Source organism: Lithobates pipiens, unplaced genomic scaffold, assembly GCF_037356315.1.
Source record: "Lithobates pipiens isolate NorthernLeopardFrog02 unplaced genomic scaffold, aLitPip1_a1.2 Scaffold_22, whole genome shotgun sequence".
NCBI lineage: Eukaryota > Metazoa > Chordata > Amphibia > Anura > Ranidae > Lithobates > Lithobates pipiens.
Genome location: NW_027507784.1, coordinates 344354973 through 344379739, shown reverse-complemented (window position 1 = coordinate 344379739; position 24767 = coordinate 344354973). Strand labels below are relative to the sequence as shown.

At 46.4% G+C, this 24767-nt stretch overlaps 1 protein-coding gene across 1 annotated transcript in view; it reads right to left on the bottom strand.

Moving 5' to 3' along the window:
- LOC143925106 (solute carrier family 15 member 2-like) overlaps positions 1 to 24767 on the bottom strand; it is a 65824-nt gene that overhangs the window by 22196 nt on the left and 18861 nt on the right. Inside the window, 10 exon segments of the mRNA XM_077449719.1 lie at positions 2824 to 2913; positions 3778 to 3864; positions 4709 to 4791; positions 5165 to 5242; positions 8723 to 8813; positions 8908 to 9007; positions 9173 to 9265; positions 13218 to 13359; positions 16560 to 16647; positions 19095 to 19150. Coding sequence (XP_077305845.1) covers positions 2824 to 2913; positions 3778 to 3864; positions 4709 to 4791; positions 5165 to 5242; positions 8723 to 8813; positions 8908 to 9007; positions 9173 to 9265; positions 13218 to 13359; positions 16560 to 16647; positions 19095 to 19150 — 908 coding nt within the window.

Sequence of the window (24767 nt, the reverse complement as noted above, 5' to 3'; positions counted from 1 at the left end):
GGCTCCGGTCTAAATTGTAGATTGTAAGCTCCTCGGGGGTGTGGACTGCTGCCAGGATGTCTATAACAAAATCTAAGGAGCGACCTGATCTGTGATTTGAAACGACGGGTGACGAGACCCTAAATGTCCCCCAATGTCCCAGTGTGATGAATGCACAGTAGGGTTGCCGCTTCGTCCCTTTAACCACTTTAGCCCCAGAACGTTTTACCCCCCTTAATGACCAGGCCATTTTTTCCGATACGGCATTGCGTTACTTTAACTGACAATTGAGCGGTCCTGCGGCGCTGTACCCAAATAAAATTGATGTCCTTTCTTTCCCACAAATAGAGCTTTCTTTTGGTGGTATTTGATCACCTCTGCGGTGTTTATTTTTTGTCCTATGAACTAAAAAAGGAGCAACAATTTTGAAAAACAAACAATAATTTTTACTTTGTGCTATAAAACATATCGAATAAAAAAAAAATTAAATATCTAATTTCTTCATAAATTTATTCCAATACATATTCTGCTACATGCTTTTGGTAAAAAAAAAATCTCAATAAGCGTATATGGATTTTTTTTCACAAAAGTTATTGCGTCTGCAAACCATGAGATATTTTATGGCATTTTTATTTATTTATTTTTTCTACTAGTAATGGCAATGCTCAGCGTTTTTTAGCAGGACCGTGACAGTGCGGCGGACAAACCAGGATCGTAATCACGTTGTCATGGTTTTGCAATAGTGTTTGTCTGCTTACCTGTATCCATGTGTTCATCTCTAGAGACCAGCCGACCCTAACCTGACTGCTTTTGTAATCCATCCTCTGGCATGACTCCACCCTAGCTCCTATCAGAGAACTCTATATTAACCTGTGCACTGCAGGCCAACCCTGCTGATCAACCTTTGTGTGTTAGCTTCCTGTTACCTGCCGTGTGCTCTTCTGTTGTTCCATTACCGACTTTGGCGTGTCCTTGACTATCCCTGTTTGCCTGTGATCCTGACCTTTTGGCGTGTCCCTGACTATTCCTGTCTGCTTGTGGCCCCGACCTTGGCTTTGTCCCTCACTATCCCTATCCTACTGTTGCCCACTGTGGGTGTGAGCTGGGGGACCCTGAGGGACCCTGGGGGTCGCGTCCTGGAGCCAGTTGCAGCCAAGTCCATCCTCACCACTAGAGGCGCTGGTGAACACCTGCTGGCTCTTAGACTCCGCGCCCCAGGGAATCTTACGCTCTAACCCCAGTGGGATCTGTCTCCCATCTGCAGCAGTCAGCCGCAGGGTCCACAACCTTGTGGTGCACTCCTGATCCCTACGGTGTGCATCTGTCACCTCGCCTCAAGGTGACCTGACACACGTCTTCTTCAGCGGACGCCTGCTGAAGAAGATGTGATTACGAAACGCGTATGGGCGTGTTTATGCAGCTATCCAGTGTCCAAGCATCAGCGGTGGTTATCCCAGGTCTCATCGTCCTCTGCCTGTCAGCCTGCAAGCACTTCAGGAGAAGAGCGATGAGAAACAACTAATCGCGGCTGGATACTTTTTAATGCAATGACTTACGAGTGTTTAATGTAAGCAGATTTTATAGCGTGTGGAGTGTGAGGTTTTAAATAAACAGATTTACACTATGGATCCTCTCCCTGTTTGTTTTTTTCTGATTATGGTGATAAACTAACTGAGAGCCAAGTGGAATCCTGGTGTGAGCAAAAGTTCCTGGGTGGATATGCCTTTGACGGGTGGATGGTTTCAGTGCAGGGGCAATTCTCAGTGAAACCTTTCCAACGCCTAAAATTAACCCCTTAGGGGTAAGCGCATAAGCAAAGCGGGGATCACACGGAGCACGAGGTTGTCTTTTATATGCATGGTGTGATGTGTATTCTCTGTGAGGATTCTCCTATCAACCTAAGGGCTTTTTGATCACAACACTCCAACTTTTCATGAACTTTTCATCCTTCGGACTCTTTTTCACTTAAAGGGGTTGTAAAAGTAAATGTTTTTTCACCGTAATGCATTCTATGATTCTATGCATTAAGGTGAAAAAACATCTCACACTGCCGGCACCCCCAGTCCCCCTCGTTTTACCTACCTGACCCCTCAAAAATGTCCCGCGCATCGCCCCCCCGCCGTCCTCTTCGCCGCTCAGCCTGGCCGCTGATCGGCTGGAGTGGATGGATTGAAAGCAGCGCAGCCATTGGCTCGCGCTGCTGTCAATCACATCCAATGGCGCGGCGGGGGGGGCGGGGCCGTGTGATACAGGGTGCGGCTATAGCCGCCGGCTGTATCACGGGAGCGCGCCCGCAGGTGCTTCTCGCCATGCGAGGGAGCTCGCATGAACGTGAGAAGTACCTGCGGGAGAAAGCCGAGACAGCCGCAGAGGGACCCCAGAAGAGCAGGTTCGGGGCCACTCTGTGCAAAACGAGCTGCACAGTGGAGGTAAGTATAACATGTTTGTTATTTAAAAAAAAAAAAAAATTTACTTTACAATCCCTTTAAGTTTAGTGCATATATGTTTTATGATACACACTTAATTTTAGAGCGCTGTTAATGCGTGAGTACTGTGCATAGCGTAATTTTGGGACTGTACTTGTGCATATTTTATTTCTTGATTTTTCATTTATAACAGCAGCTGTTTGTGTGGATAAAGTATATGTCCTGTTTGTGCGCTGGGATCAGTTCTACGATTTTATTGTGTTACTGATAATTTGTGACTTGTATCTATGCCACCAAGAATAAAGGCAAAAGGGGGTCCAACCCGCTACTAGCAAGGGGGGACCTAATAAAGTGGCCGCTGTGCGTATATTTACACGATTGGAATGTGTGTTCCGTATGTTTTGGTCCTGAGAATTACCTGCTGGTCGAAGAGAGCCCAGAACATCGGGAGGGGGATGTACAGGAAGAGGACTTTGGTCACCATTTTCACTTCTGTGATGAGTTTTTTCTGATAAAAAAATAAAATTGTACAGTGTAACCGGGAGAAAAACCAATCAAAGCTCAGAGAAGCACATTGAGAATAAAGGAATTACAGATTGCATGGAGTATGTGATGACAGTTATGAAGGATACTTTGTATCTCATTTCTATATAATTAGTGACCATATTGTTGAGGAATCTTCTGCTAATATAACTGGACATCCTGGAATAGGGGCCCCTGGTAATTGTTGGCTTATATAAGAAGACATATCGGACAGTGGAGAAGGGTCAGCACTTCTGCTACGCTTTTAATATCGGAGAACTGGGAAAAAAGGCTCACATCCGATGTACTAGCAGTTTTAGATACACTAACAAACGTCTTCTTGAAATAATAGAGTGCAGCTTTGATACAAGGAATGTGACCATGATGGAGATGGGGGTCACTTGTGCCTATGTCTACCATGAGCCAAATAAATATGTAAAAGTATGAGAGGACCTCAAACCTAAAAGGAATTCATGACTGGAGGTCAAAGGAAGAAGCCAACGCATTTTTCAAGGGCTCAATCAAAGCTCTACCTTCATCAGGGATATAAGAACAAGAATTAACCCTGAAGAAGGGGGCGTTCTGAGCCCTCGAAACGCGTTGGGTTTATCCTTTGACCTCCTGTTAAAAACACGTTTTAGATTTGTGATGTTCTTTTGACATACTTTCTAGATTTCTCCGGGCACCCTGATTGACACGCAAACATCTTCAAAAGTTGGAATTTGGCATGATTGGCCCTGTGCCCTAACAATACTTTTTTTTTATATCAAACACGGACCAAATTGATGTCACGAAACAGAGAAAGGACATTGAGGTGACCTATGAGCAGGCAGGAGACGCTCACACTTACCGAATAGTTCTCAGAGGCCCAGTCCAGCCAGTGCCCCCGCTTGGGGAATTGATTGGATCGATGCCTCCAGCGGTTCTTGATGGCGAACTAAAGACGAGAAAGATAAAGCATGGAGATGAATTGGATTCCTCTCACTCTGGAGGTAAGAAGAGGGCACGACTCCCTGAACCTGCTTGTGAGCAAATCATGGGGAAATCGGGGTCCAGCTCAAAAAAACGGAAATATATTGTGCGAGGAGAGCGAACGGAGACCCATACCACCCACTTACCACTAGAGGACTTACAGAAGTGACAGACAGCCCATAACTTAGCATGAAACCAGGGCATTGGCTCTGAACAACTGTTCTTCCCATTGTTAGGGGTTCCTTCCTTCCTACCATCCATTTTCTGAGTCTCTGGATTATTATGAGGGGATCCTATCATTCCTGTATTAAGTTCCCAGGTTCGCACCCGCTGTACCCATTATGAGGGGTTCCCTCCATCCCTGTGCTGAGTTGCCGAGTTTGTACTCCCGCTATGCCCATTATGAGGGGTTCTCATTATCCCTGTGCCTAGTCCCCGGGTCTGTACACCCGCTGTGCCCATTATGAGGGGTTCCCACCATCCCTGTGCTGAGTTCCTGGGTCTGTACACCCGCTGTGCCCATTATGAGGGGTTCCCACCATCCCTGTGCCTAGTCCCCGGGTCTGTACACCCGCTGTGCCCATTATGAGGGGTTCCACCATCCCTGTGCTGAGTTCCCGGGTCTGTACACCCGCTGTGCCCATTATGAGGGGTTCCCACCATCCCTGTGCTGAGTTCCCGGGTCTGTACACCCGCTGTGCCCATTATGAGAGGTTCCCACCATCCCTGTGCTGAGTTTTGGTGGACTGGTCCTGCAATGGGTGAAATCTTAGAGTTGGTTATGAATTGGTTGTGGTCATATCACTCACTCCGATACACTTGAAGACTTGGGCTAAGATGTTTCCTTGCGGCGGGTACTTCTTGTACATCCCGCTCCCGCTGACAAACACAACTGCAGGAGAGAAAACACAAAGTCAGACATCTGTCCTCACATGACCCGACCGTCCTCCATCTGCATGAAGGGAATCATTCACAAACACATCTGGGGGGGTGAGCTCCACACACCAGGGACAGAGGGGCCCCCCGGGGGCCACACACATTTCCAGAATTAAACTTCTCAGTGATTTATTTATGGATCAAACTGACTAATCTGATGATGGGAGATCTCTCTACAATACTCCGGATGGGGGGCCGAGGGGCCGGTGATAGAAATGCCGCATCTCCAATCTGCCTCCAGAGGATCAGACTGACAGCCAGGCAAACTTGCATTTTTTGGTTATGTGACATAATAACATAAAGAATTGCCAATAAATCGGTTTACTTACTCAGAGCAAAAAACATCAAAGCAGCCGGAACGCCAAACGCCAACGCATAACAATCCTGTCCAAAGCACTGGACGTCTCCTGCAAGACACGGGGGAGAGATGATGTGAGAGGAGGCATCGGGTACGACTTTAACATGAAGAGACAATGAATGGAAGGGATGTCTGTAAACAAAGGTGAACCTGAAACCTTCCTTCCTTGGATCACACTCACCGCCATGGGCGTAGCATCAGGGGTCTCAGGGGTTGCAATTTGGACCCCGCCCCTAGCTCCAGGGGGCCCACAGCTCTGTTTCCTGCTGTTGTATTACATTTGATTTTCTCCACAAAATCCGCCTTGTGTCCCCCCCAGTACCCCAGCCAAGTTCTATAATCCAGTAAAGGGCTTCCAGTTGTTTGCCCTCTCCCAGTCCACACCCTTCCTCTGCTCTCATTGACTGGGGACATGTCATTACTGGGATGGGGAGAGGGGGCGAGGTCATGTCATTACTAGGATGGGTGGGGGGGGGTCATGTCATTACTAGGATGGGGGGGGGTCATGTCATTACTAGGATGGTGGAGAGGGGGGCAAGGTCATGTCATTACTAGGATGGGGGGGAGGGGGGCATGGTCATGTCATTACTAGGATGGGGTGGAGGAGGTCATGTCATTACTAGGATGGGGGGAGGGGGAGAGGTCATGTCATTATTGGGATGGAGGGGAGGGGACGAGGTCATGTCATTACTAGGATGGGGGGAGGGGGGAGGTCATGTCATTACTAGGATGGGGGGAGGGGGCGAGGTCATGTCATTACTAGGATGGGGGGGGGGGGGAGGTCATGCCATTACTAGGATCGGGGGAGGGGGCGAGGTCATGTCATTACTAGGGTGGGGGGAGGGGGCAAGGTCATGTCATTACTAGGATGGGGGGAGGGGGCAAGGTAATTTCATTACTAGGATGGGGGGAGGTGAGGTCATGTCATTAATAGTTTGGGGGGAAGGGACAAGGTCATGTCCATACTAGGATGGGGGGCGAAGTCATGTCATTATGGTGTATGGTCACATCTGTGTATTCTATAAATCATAGTCCCTATCATTTTCATCGACTTCTTCCATCTGAAGTTCCTGGTTAATCCTGCCAGTCACCTTCCTTGTTCTAAACTGACTACACAAAGTATAGAAGCTGATCTGTGTTAGCGTGGTCAGTTTTCATTCTTTGGCTGGCCATTCAGAGGTAAAGGACACTGTCAGACACAAGGCATGCCTGAAATGAAGAGTTTGTTAAGCCACCATGCCCCATGACCAATCACATCCTACCTTTGGCACATACCCAGTCTCAATCACAGCTTGCATGTGGTACACACCCCCTCCCAATCACAGCTCACCTCTGGCACACATCCCTCCAATCACAGCCCACCTCTTGTACAAGCTCCCTCCCAATCACAGCCTGCCTCTGGCACACACACCCTCCAGATCACAGCCTGTCTCTGGTACATATCCCTCCCTAATCATGGCCTGCCTCTTGTACACACCCCCTCCCATTCACAGCATATCTCTGGCACACACCCCATCCCAATTACAGCCCGTCTCTGGTACATGCCATCTCCCAATCACAGGTTGGCTCTGGTACAAGCTCCCTCTCAATCAGAGCCTACTTCTGGCACACACCCCCTCCAATCACTGCCTGCCCCTGGCACACACCTCCTCCAATCACAGCCTGTCTCTGGTACACACCCCCTCCCATCACAGCCTGTCTCTGCTACATTCCCCTTACTAATCAGGACCTGCCCCCTCCCATTCACAGGCTACCACTGGCACACACCCCCTCCCAATCACAGCTTGCCTCTGGCACACACCCCCTCCCAATCACAGCCTGCCTCTGGTACACACCCCCTCCCCAATTAAAACCTGCCTCTGGCACACACCCCCTCCCAATTACAGCCTAACTCTGGTACACACCCCCTCCCAATCACAGCCTGCCTCTGCACACACCCCCTCCCAATCACAGCCTGCCTCTGGGACACACGCCCTCTCAATCACAGCCTGCCTCTGGTATACACCCCCTCCAATTACAGCCTGTCTCTTAAACAGTCCTGCAACCCCGACCCCCCGCTGTGAGGAAGGAGAGATGATTGGTCACATAACAGAACTCTATAACCTTGTAGAAAAGGTAAGAAAGATAATTTCTGAAACTAGGCAAAAGCAGATATGGTGCTGGTCAGTCGCGGCTGGTGCTCTAAATTTGGGGGGGGGGGGGGTGCATGCTAACAACACCCCTTACCCCGCAGTCTAGCAGCCCATACAGCAGCAGGGTGATCTGGCAGAATGCACAGAGCTTGTGCTTTGCAGATCCTGGTACTCACCTCAAAGAAACTGATTCTACTGCTCATGATGGTTGTGTGGGGCAGTTCTCTTCAGCAAGCCATGCATATTCGGGCAGTGATTGGATAATGATGGGATGAGTGCGGGAGATTGGATCGTGGTGACATCCCCATAGACAGAGCAATCCCAATAGACGGAGCACACTGGGGTCCCTCATCCAATGACCCCCCAACTAGGTCTCTGACCTCTCTGCGCTATGTTTGTACACCCCAATAAGGGGCACACACACATTACCCCGACTTCCGTGACCTCACTCCAGGTGCTCTGAGGATCGGCAGGTGTGCCCGCACATGGAGTCACACCTCCCGGCACGTGAAGGGTGTGTGATGGGAGGCAGGCCAGGGTGTGGAGGGCAGGATGATGCTTGGAGCCTTCATCCCGGCCCGTGGACGGACAGTGTACACAGCGCGGAGCTGGGAGCCGTACACCAGAAATGGGAGCCCGCTGACGGTGGGTAGGTCGGGCTTCTCCTGCATCTCCTCCCTCCTCCTCCTCCTGCTGGCCAATCGAAGCTCCTCTCCTTTCGGCCGAACAGGAAATGGGTCTCAGGACTCGCTTCCTGATTGGCCGGGAGAAGAATCAGTGTGATAATAGGGAATATTAATTCGCTATAATCACACAATTGGGTGGGCTCAGGGCGCAGTGCTCTGTGCCCCGAGTCCACCCTTTTTTGAAGCCTATTAGAGACTCAGGCTCTAATTATATGCTTAAAAAAAAAAAAAACCCCATTGGAATCCATGTGTCCGGCGCCCTGCATGTAGATTAGGGAGCTGGACACATGAATAGGGGGGCGGCACCCCTGCGCCCCTAATGTACTGGATTAGAAAGTGTCTGTAACATTGAGTGTTCACAACTACTTTAAACAATGTATTTGATCTGTATTCAATCAGGCAGGCCCTAGCACAGCATGGTTAATGGTAGATCTTATTGAGATTGTACAACCAGATTGTATAGTGTATGGTCAGTAGATGAAGAATGGAGCTGTGTATGGGGGAGGGGGGGGGGGTTCTTCACACCATGACAGCTGTTGATCAAACATGAAGATTGGAAGTAATATTGTGATCGGAGGGGGAATTACTTTGCTGCACACAGACGACGTCCTGTTGGGAGCCCCATTAAAGAAATATATGACAGTAGAAAACAATCAGCTCAACATTTGTAGGACCTATTCATAGGACCAGAGGTGCATAAAAATAACTGACCTCTGAGAATCGGCGTCACGAAGGTGGAGATGAGACTGCCGGCGTTGATGGACATATAGAAGATGGAGAAGAATTTTCCTCTCTCTTTTACCTGGAGAAGACGGGAAAAAAGCAGTTCATTTATAAGTTTCATGTTTCTGGGCTTTTATTAGCATCTCTCACTTTCCAAAGAAAAAAAATCTTACATGTTCTGCATCGAACTGGTCACCACCAAAAGCCGAGACGCAGGGCTTGATACCGCCGGTCCCGAATGCGATGGCAATCAGACCAATCATAGACAGAACTCTGAGAAAGAGACATAAACAAAAGATTATGTATAATGGGGTCCACTTACCTGCCCCCCCCCCCCACTCCTGCATACAGGGGACCGTCCTATTCTCACTTACATTGACCAAAGACATTATGATGGCATTTTTGGGAGGTGGTTGGGGGGAGGGGGGTCATACTTACACATGCAAATCTTTGCTTCCAATACTCGGGATGGCGCCCACAGACTTGATCACATGACCGAACACGTACAAAATGGACAGCCAAAAGATAGTGCTGTGGGAACAGAGGAGAGTTGTAATGAGGAGCGGAGATCATACAATGTATCTACAATAAGATCCCACCCCCCCCCCCCCCATAGATTTCAAAATGGGCACTGATGTGGTTTACAATCCTGATCCAGATTTTAGTCACAATAGAAAATCGATAACATACCAAATGTTTAATTGGAGAAAATGGGCCCCTGGCTGCTTGTACACCCATTTGGGTAGAGAATCCTTGGCAAATCAGTGTGGCCCGTCGGGGGTCTGCACTACATTCTGAAACTCTTTGACAATTTTTAGACGCAACTTTTCACAGATTGGTGAACCTCTGCCCATCTTTACTTATCTCTGACTCTCTAAGATGCTCATGATCATGTTACTGACAATTAACTTAATTGGTTGCAAAGAATTCTTGCAGTTCTTCCTTGTTAGTACCACTTACTTTGCCAGGTATGCAATTGAGCTGCTGGGCCGCCCCACATCCAGTGTGCTTTCCGAACGGCATTCAGTGCTGCCGGAGGTTTTGTGACAGATAAGAGAGCGTGTCTGTTCACAGACTTTGTGGACCGGCTGACATTTATCAAAATGAATCAGTCCTGGATTATCAGCAGCTATATCAAGCCCCTGATGCTGATGTCGCCGATTAAGTGTTTTTTGGATTTGGAATCTCTGGAAGACTGTCTAGGCTTCCTAGCTTTGTGGGTGTTTATTTCATGTAGAAAAAAAAATTGGTGTTGTTTTCATGGGCACAATACACACAAGGACCAATTTTTCCACACCTGTTTGACAGGTGCATATCATTTTAATTTTTGACAGCAAGGCCAATTCTTGCATTTATCAAGAGTACCTCTATAGGGTTACGGTGTTAAGGCACCACTGACACCCAAAGACCAAACCAATTTCCCACCACTGTTTGACAGGTGCATATCATTTAAACTTTTTTAGAGCAAGGCTAATCCTTGCTTTCATCAAGAGTACCTCTATGGTGTGAAGGCACCACCGACACCCTAAGACCAATTTTTCCACTACTGATCATTTAAAGTTTTGTCAGCAAGGCCAATTCTTGCTTTCATCAAGAGTACCTCTATGGTGTAAAGGCATCACCGACAACCAAAGCCAAATTTTTCCGCTACTGTTTGGCCGGGGCATATCATTAAAATTTTGACAGAAAGGCCAATTCTTGCTTTCATCAAGAGTACCTCTATAGTGTTACGGTGTGAAGGCACAACCGACACCCAAAGCCCAATTTTCCCCCACCTGTCGGTTCTATGGTTCTAAGTCTGTAAAAGAGCCACCAGAATGTATCCAAGAAATCTCTAATCTTGTTCCGAGTGCACTACATTGTGGTCTCATCATACAGACTGCCCCCCCCCCCCCCCCCCCAAAGTCGTTGTATACAAAATAAAGAAAGCTTAAATGGAAAATGTAATTTTTGTTGGCTTTATAAATGTAATTATTGCTGCAGCAGGTTCTATACATGGTACAGATGTACCAATTTACAGGAAGCCTAATGCAGGCTATACATGGGTCGAATTTCAAATGAATTTTCTTTTCAAAACCAGAAAATTTGTTGTTTTTTTTGTGATCCGATGGCGCCACCATTGATTTCGAAATTCGGCCGACCAAGCCTTCAATTTCACCTCATGTTGCTACAGAAAAGAATTTTCGTGTCTGGGAATCTTCTTTTCTCTCCGTAAATTTTCTTTTCTTATTACATTTCTCACACGATTCTCCCATCATTGATTAGAAAATCGTTAGTTTTCTCAAAAAATTTCCAACATGTCCGATTCCTCAAATTTGATTTCCACACGGAAATCGGCTGTTGCTGCAGCCCCACTAATGGTACGAAATTCATACGAAAATTCTTAGATACAATTTCGAAAGAAAATTCTTTTGAAATTCGAACCATGTATGGCCGCCATTAGGGGATCCCCCAGACACTACATTTAATGGCATTTTTCATTTTTATGGTTATTTCTCATTTTATGGTTTCACTTTAAGCATCAGTAAATCACTGCTCATTTAAAAATGATGTTTTTACAAACCTTTTTTTAATTGATACATGTCTCCCAGGGCAGTACCCAGACCCCCAAAACAATTATATGTCCAATTACTTGCATATAAGCCTTTTGATTCCTCCAGTTCGGGTCCCATAGACTTTAATGGGGTTCATTATTCGGTTCCGAATTTTTGCGCTGTTCGAAAGTTCTGCCCGAATTCGAATTCGGAGGGGAGGGTAAGGGGTGTTTAGCCCATGTCTAATCACCACCATTACTAGTATAAATAAAATAAAAATTCGAGTATATCTAACATAGTTTGTAGGTGCTATAACTTTCACTCAAACCAATTAATATATAGTACACTTATTGGGATTTTTTTACCCAAAGACATGTAGCAGAATACATTTTGGCCTAAAGTTATGAAGAAATTAGATTATTTTTTTTAAATTGTTTTATTGGATTTATTTTATAGTAGAAAATAAAAAATATTGGGGTTTTTTTGGTCAAAAAGTAAAAATGTAAAAAAAGAGCAGTGATCAAATACCACCAAAAGAAAGCTCTATTTGTGTGAAAAAATTATATCAATTTAATTTGGGTACAGTGCTGCATGACCGCGCAATTGCCAGTTAACCCCTTCAATACCGGTCACTTTCACCCTCTTCCTGCCCAGGCCAATTTTCCGCTTTCAGCGCTGTCACACTTTCAATGGCAATTGCGCTTTCATGCAACAAGGTACCCACAGGACATTTTTTTATCCTTTTGTTTACACAACTAGAGCTTTCTTTTGGTGGTATTTAATCACCACTGGGGTTTTTATGTTTTGCTAAATAGATGAAAAAATACTAAAGATTTTGAAAAAAAAAAAAAAAACGATTTTCTTTGTTTCTGTTATAAAATTTAGCAAATAAATAATTGTTCTTCATAATTGTATCCAAAAATGTATTCTGTTACATTTCTTTGGTGAAAAGAACCCAAATCATATTATTTAGTCTGTTGGAAAGTTATAGAGTCCACAAACTATGGGATATAAATCTGAAAATTGATCGATCAAATTGATGTACTAATGTACTTGATGTACTGAAGGCCGATCTCATTTCATGAGACTCTAAAATGCCAGGATAGTACAAATACCCCCCAAAATTACCCCTTTTTTGGAAAGCAGACAGTCTAAGGTATTTAGTAAGAGGTATGGCAAGTTTTTGTAAGTAATTTTTTTGTCACAATTTTTTGGGGAAAAAAAAGAAAAAAAAACTATTTGCTAATCATTTTTTTTTTTTTTTTTTTTTTTACATACTGTCACTAGTGCATCATATAAGTGGTGTGGCGGTGATCAGAGACACTGACTGATGATAGTACAAAAAAAAGTTATAATGTAAATTTTCTTTTTTAATTCGTTTTTTTTTTATTACATTTTTGCTCTCTTTTTTTTTTTTTTTTTTTTACAATTCTTTGTTTTTTTTAACACACTGTGACCAGAGCAATATAACGTTACCATAGTAACATTGTACTACTCGGTGGAAGTGATCAGGACTTTTATTTTTTTTTCCACACATTATGTTTGCTTATAGCAGTGAATTACGTTGCTATCAGCAAGTATTTTACTGAATGAAACTGAATCATTCAGTTTGTTTTGTTGTGATCAGCTGTGATTGGTCAAAGCTACTCACATGGTACAGATGGGCGGCGATTGGCCCTGTCTCTGTACCATGTGATCAAATTGACTAATCACAGCTAGCAACACCATTGTACACAATGGATGGCATGAAAGGATGCCATCCATTGTCTACAACTGTCATGTGACCTGCTGTGATTGGTCAGGGTGGTCACATGGTACCGGCCCCAAGCCGGTACACTGATCAGCCATTGGCTGTGTCCCAGTGGACATTTCTTGAGGCCAGATTTCTTGGCGGCAGAAGTATTCTTTTATTTCCTGAGATTGGTTAGGGAAGACACCATTGAACTCACTTGAATTTGCCCAGCCAGGCGTCAGCGATGGGGGCTCCGATGAGCGGGGTGAAGTAGCAGAGCCCGGAGAAGGCGTGGTAGATGGTGGTGGAGCGGTTCCTGTCCCATCCCAGGTAGTTCAGGAAGTAAAGTGTCAGGACAGCTGTAAAGAGAGACAATTTGAATGAATATTTTACAGGGATGCACCTGTAATAAAGAATAATACGTACTGTATACATATATATAATATCATAATCTATCCCCCAGTGCCTGAAACATGTCAGACTGAGCACAACTTGGAAAAACCCTTACTAACTCATAGCACAATGCTATCATCATTATCCTTGCAACATTGTAAATTGCACTATATTTTCAAAAGTATTGGTACACCGGCCTCTACACACACATGAACTTTAATGACATCCCAGGCTTAGTCCGTTGGTTCAATATTGTGTGGGCCCCGCCCTTGCAGCTATAACATGGTAAATCTGAAGGCAAAAATCTGCAGAAAATCTAAGGCCGCGTACACACGGGCGGACTGTTCGCCCAACTTTGTCCGCTGAACAGTGTTTGGGCGGACAGTCCGCTCGTGTGTGGGCTTTCAGCGGACAGTTTCAGCGGACAGTTGGACGGACAAGGTTTTTCGGAACTTCCGAAAAACTGTCCGCTGAAACCTTGTTTCAGCGAACAGCCCGCTCGTGTGTAGGCTTGTTCGTCAAACTAAGTTCCGCGCATGCTCAGAAAGGATTTTCACGCCGAAAGCTATAATGCAGTGTATAGGACGTCGTATTTTTCGTCCCGTCGTACGTGCCGTTCACGTCATCGCGCACGGTTTCAGCAAACTGTTCGTTCGTCGTGTGTGGCCATGTCCGTCCATGCTAATTTTGAGCGGACTGTTTGCCGAAACTGTTTGACGGACAAAGTTGGGCGAACAGTCCGCCCGTGTGTACGCGGCCTAATAGTATGTATGGGGTCTCAGTCTATAATAAGGTTTGTGATGATGTCGGAAAGGTTTTATTTAATAATAATGTCATTATCAAGTTGTTATTTGCAGGCAGAGACTTACCGTCATCATGCACAGTCCGGGGCTATTAACCCTGCATTGTACATTGGGGCAAGAGTGTGACCGCAGCCAGGAGCAGCTTACAGGGGAGGCTAAACACACAGATATCTCCTCCTCCTCTCTCTCTGTCCCCCCCTACTCTCTCCCCCTCCACTCCCCCTACTCTTTCTCTTCCTCCCTCTCTACCTCTCTCTCTCTCGCTCTCTCCCCCTCCCTCTTCCCCCTCTCTCTCTCAATCTCTTTCTCCCCGCTCTCTTACCCTGTTCCCCCTCTCTCCTCCCCCTCTCTCCTCCCACTCTTTCTATCTCTCCCCCTCCCTCTTTCCCCCTCCCCCTACTCTTTCTCTCCCACCCCCTTGCTCCTCTCTCCCCCTTGCTCCCCCTATCCCTCTCTCAATCTCTATCTCCCCCTCTCTTTCCCTGCCCCCCCACCCTCCCCTCTCTCCTACCACTCTTTCGCTCACCCCCCATCCCTCCCCCCACTACTCTTTCTCTCCCCCCCTTCTCTCACTCCTCGCTCTCCCCATCTCTCTCTCTCCCTTCCCTCCTCTCCCCTCCCTCTCTTTCTCACCTGCTTCTCTTTGACCATCTCTCTCCCCCTCCCTCTCCCTCCTCTATCTCCCCTTCCTCTCTCCCCTCCCTCTCTCTCTCCCCCCTCTCCTTATCCCTCTTTCCCCCTCTCTCTCCCCCTCCATCTCCCTTCCTCTCCCTCCCCACCTCTTCCCCCTCATTCTTTCTCCCCCCTCTCTTTCCCTGCCCCCCCACTCTCCCCCTCTCTCCTTCCACTCTTTCTCTCTCTATCCCTCCCCCTACTCTCCCCCCCCCTGCTCCTCTCTCCCCCGATCTCTCTCCCTCTCTCAATCTCTTACCCCCTCTCTTCCCCTCTCTTTCTCGCTCTCTCCCTTCCCTCCTCCCCCCTTCTAACCTCCCTCTCTTTCTCTCACAGTTCTCTTTTCCCCACTCTCTCCCCCCTCTCCTTCTCCCTCTTCCCTCCTCTCTCACCCCTACTCCCTCTTTCTCTCTCCCCCCTCTCTCTCCCTCTCTTTTCCCCTCCCCTTCCCCTCTCCCCTCCCTCTCCCCCCCCTCTCCTTATCCCTCTCTCTCCCTCTCTTTTCCCCCTCATTTTCTCCCCCCCGTCATATGTGTGCAGTATATACATCGACTAGCCTTCTGTGTAATCATCCTCTTTTAGGCTGCTCCCACCTTTATGGGGACGCCTGACCCTGACCACCATTACCCACGATGCGCACCACAGGACATGTTTTTCTGTCCTATCCCAGGATGCCCCTGGGTCTTTCATTATCCTAGGCATGCTGACATTTGTATCCTAGGCATGCACGCCATTTTGAAAGCCGATCATCAGATTACTTGTTATGGGTAATATTACTGTATTATCACTTCCTTTCTCTAGGCTCCTCCTACATACCCTCTCATTATATATGACATGAGGACGTCATTCTGGGGGGTAGCATGGCTCCATTGGAATAAGGAGCAAACACTGCCAGAACTCCCATAAAGGTAAAACAACAACATAATGCAGCCACCTGGTCCAGTACTTATCCCTGTCTCCATTCTGGTGATCTTCATTGTACAATCCGGCCTGGGGTGCACAAGAGTTCTTCCAAGAGTGTCCCTACTGGGTCCTTTTTATTCTGTGCATACACACCCCGAAATCCATTGGAATAAATGGGGTCATCACTTTATATGTCACAGAGGAGATGGGGGAATGGATGTTCCTCCATCTCCTTTGTGGGAAGCCATCCCAACTGCCTACTGTGGTCTTGAGCTTCCTGGAGACCGAGAAATACCGCAGGCAGTGGCGGGAGATGGGGAGGGTCCTTCCGAGTGCTGTAAAGTTTTACCCAATCGGCAACTAAAAAAAAAAGAAACAGTACCAGAATCATGGCTGCAGCTCCTGGTATAACCACCTGCTGTCCGGACCTATTAATACGTCAGACAGTGAGTAGGTAATGGGACCTTTTTACATTGGATTTGATAAAGACCTCATTGGTCGAAATGCGTCATCCAAGGGATTTCATTTTTAGATTCCTGTTGGGCTTCAAACTTATAACCGTCTGCAATTTATCTGTTTATCTCTTGTGTTCAGAGAACGTTATCTATCTGCACCCCGCCCCTCTTACAGCCAATGACAGCAATAAAAGTTACAGCGATATCCAAGGTCAGGGCTAATGGAGGCTTAGCTGGCATTCCCCCGGTACTTTGGACCGCGTCCATCTGTACATCTTCACGGCAAAGATTGGCAATCATATGTGAGTGGTGTTATCAGCCGGCTGCTCTCACCTTTCATTCCATAGTAGGAGAATCTCTCGCAGAACTCGTTGACGATGATGAACATAATACTCAGCGGGTAGTTGGTTCCACATATTCGCTGTAGGAGAGAATGGAGCAGAGTTAGCGGTTATCAGGTGAAGTCTGTATTGCCTAATATACAGTATATTACCTAAAGTATTGGGACGCCTGGCTTTACGCGCACATGAACTTTAATGGCATCCCAGTCTTAGTCTATAGGGTTCAATACAAAGAATTACCGCTCTAAGGTAATGACTTCTCCCAAAACAGCTGTCTCCACAATCCCACAGGGTGCTGGCTCTGTTTGCAACAGGAACTGAAGTAGAAAAGATGTAGCTGGATAGCCGCACTCCGAATTATTCAACTTTATTTCAAAAATATAATTAAAATCATAGCATCTAGGCTGGTAAACAGACTAACTGCACAGCCGGTGTGAAACATGTCAGCGGCTGTGCAGTTAGTCTGTTTACCAGCCTAGATGCTATGATTTTAATTATATTTTTGAAATAAAGTTGAATAATTCGGAGTGCGGCTATCCAGCTACATCTTTTCTACTCCATAGGGTTCAATGTTGAACTGGCCCAACCTTTGCAGCTATAACAGCTTCAACTCTTCTGGGAAGGCCGTCCACAAGGTTTTGGAGTGTCTCTATGAGAATGTTTGACCATTCTTCCAGAAGAGCATTTGTGAGGTCAGGCACTGATGTTGGACAAAAAGGCCTGGCTCACAGTCTCCACTGTAATTCACCCAAAGGTGTTCTATCAGGTTGAGATCAGGACACCCCAAACTCGCTCCTCCATGTCTTTATGGACCTTGCTTTGTGCACTGGTCCAAACCATTTGGTGGAGGGGGGATTATTATAGGGTGTGGGGGGGTTGTTTTTCAGGGTTGAGCTTGGCCCCTTAGTTCCAGTGAAGGGAACTCTTAGCCCTTGTACACACGGTCGGACATTTCCGTCGGAAAATGTCTGATCGGACCGTGTTGTCGGATAATCCGACGGTGTGTGGGCTCCATCGGACTGTTTCCGTCGGAATATCTGACCGACAAAGTTTTAGAGCTGGGCTATAAAATTTTCCGACAACATGATCGTAGAGAATTCAGATCGGACAAAGTGCCACGCATGCTCAGATCAAATTCCTAGACCAAAGCTATTGGCTACTGGCCTGAACGTAGTCCCATCAAATTATGTCATCACGTTCCGAACGATCGGATTTTCCGACAACTTCGTCCGACCGTGTGTATGCAACACCAGTTTCGGACAAAATCCGACGGATTTTGTTGTCAGAATGTCCGACCTGTGTGTACAAAGGCTTAAGGTTTCAGCATGCCAACACATTTTGGACAATTTCATGGTCCCAACTTTGTGGGAATAGTTTGGGGATGGCTTCAAAATCACTGCGCACCAGTGCACAAAGCGAGACTGCGAGCCAGGCCTTCTCGTCCAACATCAGTGCCTGACCACACAAATGCTCTTCTGGAAGAATGGTCAAACATTCCCCATAGACACCCTCCTAAACCTTGTGGATGGCCTTCACAGAAGAGTTGAAATTGTTATAGCTGCAAAGGGTGGGGCCAACCCAATTTTGAACCCTACGGACTAAGGCCGTGTACACGCGGTTGGACTTTACATAGTTACATAGTTAGTCAGGTTGAAAAAAGACACAAGTTCATCCAGTTCAACCTTAAAAACAATAAATAAATAAATAAAATAAAAAATATCGTACAATCCAATATACCCAATTTTATAACCACAGTTGATCCAGAGGAAGGCTTTCTAACTGGAAATGTTCAATGTGAGCTTGTTGTCGGAAAGTCCGACCGTGTGTACGCTCCATCGAATATTTGCTGACGGAATTTCCGCACACCAATGTTTGAGAGCAGGTTCTTAAATTTTCCGCCAACTTCACTTTGTTGTCGGAAATTCCAATCGTGTGTACACAAGTCCGTCGCACAAAAGCTTGCGCATGCTTGGAATCGAGCAGAAGGAACCGCACTGGCTATTGAACTTCCTTTTTCTTGGCTCGTCGTACGACTTGTACGTCACCGCGTTCTCATGCTCGGAATTTCCGACAACGTTTTTGTCAACATCCTTCGGAAATTAAAAAAAGTCCACGGTTTTGTTGTCGGAAATTCCGATTGTGTGCACGTGGCATAAGACTGGGATGTCATTAAAGTTAATGTGCGTGTAAAGGCAAGTGTCCCAATACTTTTGGCAATATAGTGCATGTGATGAAGCAAGACTTTCTATAGTAATAGATGTGGTGGAGAAGGACTCTCTGGAGTACCAGGCATAGCGGAGCGGTCTCCACCCTTCATTGGGTTAGGCTGTAGCTGTACTCGGTGTGATACTCGCTTTGTGTGTTTGTTGCCAGAAATCCGAACAACAGAAAATCATAAACTCCCATCTTACATGATCTCAGGCTGATGTCCCTCTCCGGCTCAGAACTTTGGATGTCTGGATGACAGCCGCCCCAACCCAGTGATTTCTTGGTAAGAAAATGGTTAAGGAACCGCAAGACAACTTACCGGCACTTTCTTGGTCGGCACAGAATCTCTGGAGAAGAACTTTCTGACCCCGGTCCCTGAGGAGGAGAAAAGATAGGAGTCATCTCTGAGGTCTGATATGATACCAAAGTCTTGGAGGATTTTTTTTTTTTTTTGGGGGGGGGGGGGGGGGGGCAACAAACTTTAAAATGTAACTGTTAGTAATGCAGGACTGTAAATAGCCATTTATCAGGTGATTATGTATCATTACTGCTAGATAAAACTGTGCCCATCATATGCATCCTCAATGTGCCCATCATATGCAGCCTCACTGTGCCCATCATATGCATCCTCAATGTGCCCATCATATGCAGCCTCATTGTGCCCATCAATTGCAGCCTCACTGTGCCCATCATATGCAGCCTCACTGTGCCCATCATATGAAGCCTCACTGTGCCCATCAATTGCAGCCTCACTGTGCCCATCAATTGAAGCCTCACTGTGTCCATCAATTGCAGCCTCACTGTGCCCATTATCTGCAGACTCACTGTGCCCATCAATTGAAGCCTCATTGTGCCCATCAATTGCAGCCTCACTGTGCCCATCAATTGCAGCCTCACTGTGCCCATCAATTGCAGCCTCACTGTGCCCATCAATTGAAGCCCCACTGTGCCCATCAATTACAGCCTCACTGTGCCCATCATATGCAGCCTCACTGTGCCCATCATATGCAGCCCATCAATTGAAGCCTCACTGTGCCCATCAATTGCAGCCTCACTGTGCCCATCATCTGCAGACTCACTGTGCCCATCAATTGCAGCCTCACTGTTGCCCATCATATACAGCCTCACTGTGCCCATAAATTGCAGCCTCACTGTGCCCATCAATTGCAGCCTCACTGTGCCCATCATCTGCAGACTCACTGTGCCCATCAATTGCAGCCTCACTGTTGCCCATCATATACAGCCTCACTGTGCCCATAAATTGCAGCCTCACTGTGCCCATCAATTGCAGCCTCACTGTGCCCATCATCTGTAGACTCACTGTGCCCATCAATTGAAGCCTTACTGTGCCCATCAATTGCAGCCTCACTGTGCCCATCGCAGTAGGCCAATCACATCCATATTTCAAGTAAAAGAAAATAAAACCACTTAATAAGGTATCCTCATCATAGCCCCCTTTACATCAGGTGTCCCAATCAGAGTCCCCCTTTACATCCCATGTCCCCATCAAAGTCCTCCTTTACATTAGATGTCCCCATCAGAGTCCCCCTTTACATTACTGTAGATGTGCCCATCAGAGTCCTCCTTCACATTAAATGTCCCCATCAGAGTGCTTCTTTACATCAGATGTCACCCTTTACATTAGGTGTCCCAATCAGAGTCCTCCTTTACAACAAGTGTCCCCATCAGTACCCCCCTATAAATCAGGTGTCCTCATCAGAGTTCCTCTTTACATCAGTTATCCCCATCAGAGTCCCCCTTTACATCAGATGTCCCAATCAGAGTCATCCTTTACATTAGATGTCACCATCAGAGCCCCCCTTTACATCAGATGTCCCCATCAGAGTCCTCCTTTACATTAGATGTCCCCATCAGAGTCCTCCTTTACATTAGATGTCCCCATCATAGTCCTCCTTTACATTAGATGTCACCATCAGAGCCCCCCTTTACATTAGATGTCCCCATCAGAGTCCCTCTTTACATTAGATGTCCCCATCAGAGTCCTCCTTTACATCAGGTGTCCCCACCAGAGTCCCCTTTACATTATGCAGGGGACCCACCCTCTGGGACTCAGGATGGGGAACCCCCAGAGTACCTTGAGATGTAAAACTGAGCCCAAGAAATGGAAGCATAGTTTTAAAGATGAACTCCAGTCAAGCAGCTAAATACACAGATGATATATGTATATGTATATATATATATATATATATATATATATATATATATATATATATATATATATATATATATATATATATATGAGGCTGTTTTACTTGGCATAGGACTCATATTTCTCTCCATCCATTCCTGAGATTTCCACAGCTCTGACACACAAAACAGGAAGGAGTGGGAGACCCTCAGTAATGCATACAGTTCTTGCCCCTCCCCCAGCCTGTGATTGGACAGTTAAATGAGAAGCAGCAAACTGGTGAGCTCTGTCACTTTGATGTCTCCTCCTATCAGCAAGCTCTTTGCACTGCAGAACAACTGGCTGGCTCCTTCTGCTGATTTTCTCTCTCTCCTAGTCTAATCTCTGCTGCACAGGGACGTCAAGAGGCTGATACCAGCTCAAAATCATGTACTTACATTGCCTGTTGTCTGCCGTATAGTGTCCGGCCATCAAATAGTGTCCGCTTCGTACTGCGCATGCGCAGTACGGAGCAGACGAAGCTTCGGAAAATCTCCGAAGCTGAACGCCGCCTGCGCCGTGAGTGGAGGTGGTAGCCCCACCATCCAAGCGGACATAGGGATGTGAATTTTAGAGGGCCCCTCGCGGGTGAGCTTCGCTCGCCACGCTTCGGGCTCGGCCTCGCTGCGCTCGGCTCTTTTTTATTCCTACTCTATATCCACTTTGATAGTGGGGCTAGAACCTGGACTCACGGCGCAGGCGCCGTTCATCCTCGGCAATTTTCGGAATCTGTGTTGCTGTGTACTGCGCATGCGCAGTACGCAGCGGACACTATCCGATGGAGGACGTTATTTGACAAGACACCTGCATTAAAATGAAAAAAAAAAAAGTTATTTTAGAAATTCAGCACTAATAAAATTACTAATAGAAAAATTCCAGCTTTGCAGATCGATTTTTCGCTGATTGGATGAGGTGGATAGATGACATCATGATCTTCTCCACCTTGTCCAATCAAAGAACTCTTTGCATTCATTGAGAAAATGAAAAGTGCTCTGTGAATGATGCTGATGTGCTGACCGAGCAACCTCCTGTGTTCTGTAAGCAGCTGCTCAGCATGGGACCCGGGAGACAGGGATGGTTGGTGTGGTAGCGGTGTAATTAATATGTGTTCGGGTTTAAAGGGATGAGGAGGCAACTCTAGGGAGAGGTCTATTGTTATTGGCTGCTGGAAGATCTGTTGTTGCTGTTGGGGGTCTGTTGTTGCTGGGGGAAGGTCTATTGTTGTGTGGGAGTGTGGGATATCTATTGTTGCTAAAGATGTAGTCATATAGTAAAGGGATGAGGATCGAGCTGCTGGGGTGGGTCTATTGTTGCTGGGGAGGGGTCTATTGTTTCTGGGGTGGGGTCTATTGTTGCTGGGGAGGGGTCTATTGTTGCTGGGGAGGGGTCTATTGTTGCTGGAGGTAAGACTATTACATAACACAGCAGCAGCCGCACACTGCACACTGTATTAGTGTTCATTTATTGTTACAGTACAAATGGGCAAAAATAGTTTTTGGCTGGAGTTCAGCTTTACATACAAGACTGATCTCTGTTCACCTCGACTGAGAGATACAGACATTCCGTACACAGATTATATATATATATATACTGTATATTATATGTATGTATATATAGACACTGTGCCACCGCCTAATAAAGATTAGCACACATTCTTCCATGGTGAGTATCGGCGCCATAGGTGTGGTGCAAATAATAATATCTTAAGCTGGAAATTGTATCATATAGGAGGAAATATATTATTGACTTCATAACATTTGGAATATCCGGAGCCGGAGTTCCCGTCCCGATGGCATTGACCTAATAAATCTCCCCTCCCCCGGCATGGTATATTTTTCAGACACTGGTGGTGGGATACCAGGTACAGGTTCTTCCCTCTGCCTGGTAGATTTTATTTTAGACAATAAGATTGCTGCAGGAGAATGGAGACTCCGTTGCAGAGTGACAGTCTGTCAGGGAAGTCCCTACTCTACAACTCAGTGAATCCAGAGAGTGATTCAACCCCTTCATAATGGGCACAGCGGGTGTACAGACCCGGGAACTCAGCACAGGGATAGTGGGAACCCCTTCATAATGGGCACAGCGGGTGTACAGACCCAGGAACTCAGTACAGGGATGGTGGGAACCCCTTCATAATGGGCACAGCGGGTGTACAGACCCAGGAACTCAGCACAGGGATGGTGGGAACCCCTCATAATGGGCACAGCGGGTGTACAGACCCGGGAACTCGGCACAGGGATGGTGGGAACCCCGCATCATGGGCACAGCAGGTGTATAGATCTGGGAACTCAGCACAGGGATGGTGGGAACCCCTCATAATGGGCACATTGGGTGTACAGACCCGGGAACTCAGCACAGGGATGGTGGGAACCCCTCATAATGGGCACAGCGGGTGTACAGACCCGGGAACTCAGCACAGGGATGGTGGGAACCCCTCATAATGGGCACATTGGGTGTACAGACCCAGGAACTCAGCACAGGGATGGTGGGAACCCCTCATAATGGGCACATTGGGTGTACAGACCCGGGAACTCAGCACAGGGATGGTGGGAACCCCTCATAATGTGCACAGTGGGTGTACAGACCCGGGAACTCAGCACAGGGATGGTGGGAACCCCTCATAATGGGCACAGCGGGTGTACAGACCAGATATCTCAGCAGACCAAACAAGCGATATGAGACTTCTGGGTGGAGTGACTCCTTATACTTGCACATATAATAGAAATATAAAGATATTATAGGATGGGATGGTAAGGACGGTGCTGTCACGTCTTTGAGTTCTATTGATTCCTGTGCGGCGGAATCTCCCGTGGTGACAGGTGGGGGGGGGGGGGGGGGCTCCGCATGTTCTAGACTTGTCTGAGCACAGTATGGGGAAAAACAAATTCCCACCTCATACAGGTGACAATCACAGCCGGAGACGATTCCGCTGGCAGACGACTAATCTTTATTGTGCAAACTCCTCTACAGAAACCCACAAATCTCCCCTAGACATAGGAGGGTGTGATCACCCCGAGGTCATGACCATGAGAAAGTGGGGGCAGAGGGCCCCTGGTGCTGCGTATCTCCCACTGACCTATAGTGATCAGAGGGACCCCTACAATTGAGACCCCCCAACATCTTCTGCTGTGCTTATCCTAACACAGAGATCCAAACTGACGAGCACAATAAGGCAATGGGGCTTTTACTAAATGATTGGTGATTGTTTACTAAGCTTAGTATATAGGGTGAAGCTGCGCTCACTTCAATCATCCAATAATACGCAATCAGATTTTATTAAAATGAAATGTAAAGATGATGAAAAGTGCTTTAAATAACCTGTAAATTGTATCATTGCTTCCAGGGTGCCAAAAAATGGATACAGCTTGTTCTATTTCTATTTTATATTGTGTAATAAAATAATCATAAAAAAAAGTGATACATCTCGTTATATTTGTTTTCTATATTGTGTAATATAATAATAATAATTATAATAATAGTAAAAGTGATACATTTTGCTACATTTGTATTATTTTCTAACATAATAATACAAATAACACATTTTGTTACATTCTATACTGTGCAATATAATAAAAATAAATAAAAATCTGGTTACATTTGTTTCTTATATTCAGTGTAATAATAATAATAGAATTGATACATTTGAAGGAAATACTTTTACGCTTCTTTGTTTTGTATCCCATTTGTTCCAAATCTTTAAATACTTGTCTGTGATTGCAGAGCGGCGATATAAGAGGAGGATTGGAATAATCTGCAGATAAATGAGGAATTGTTCTCTGTGAAGAATTATCAGCTGGAGGCCAC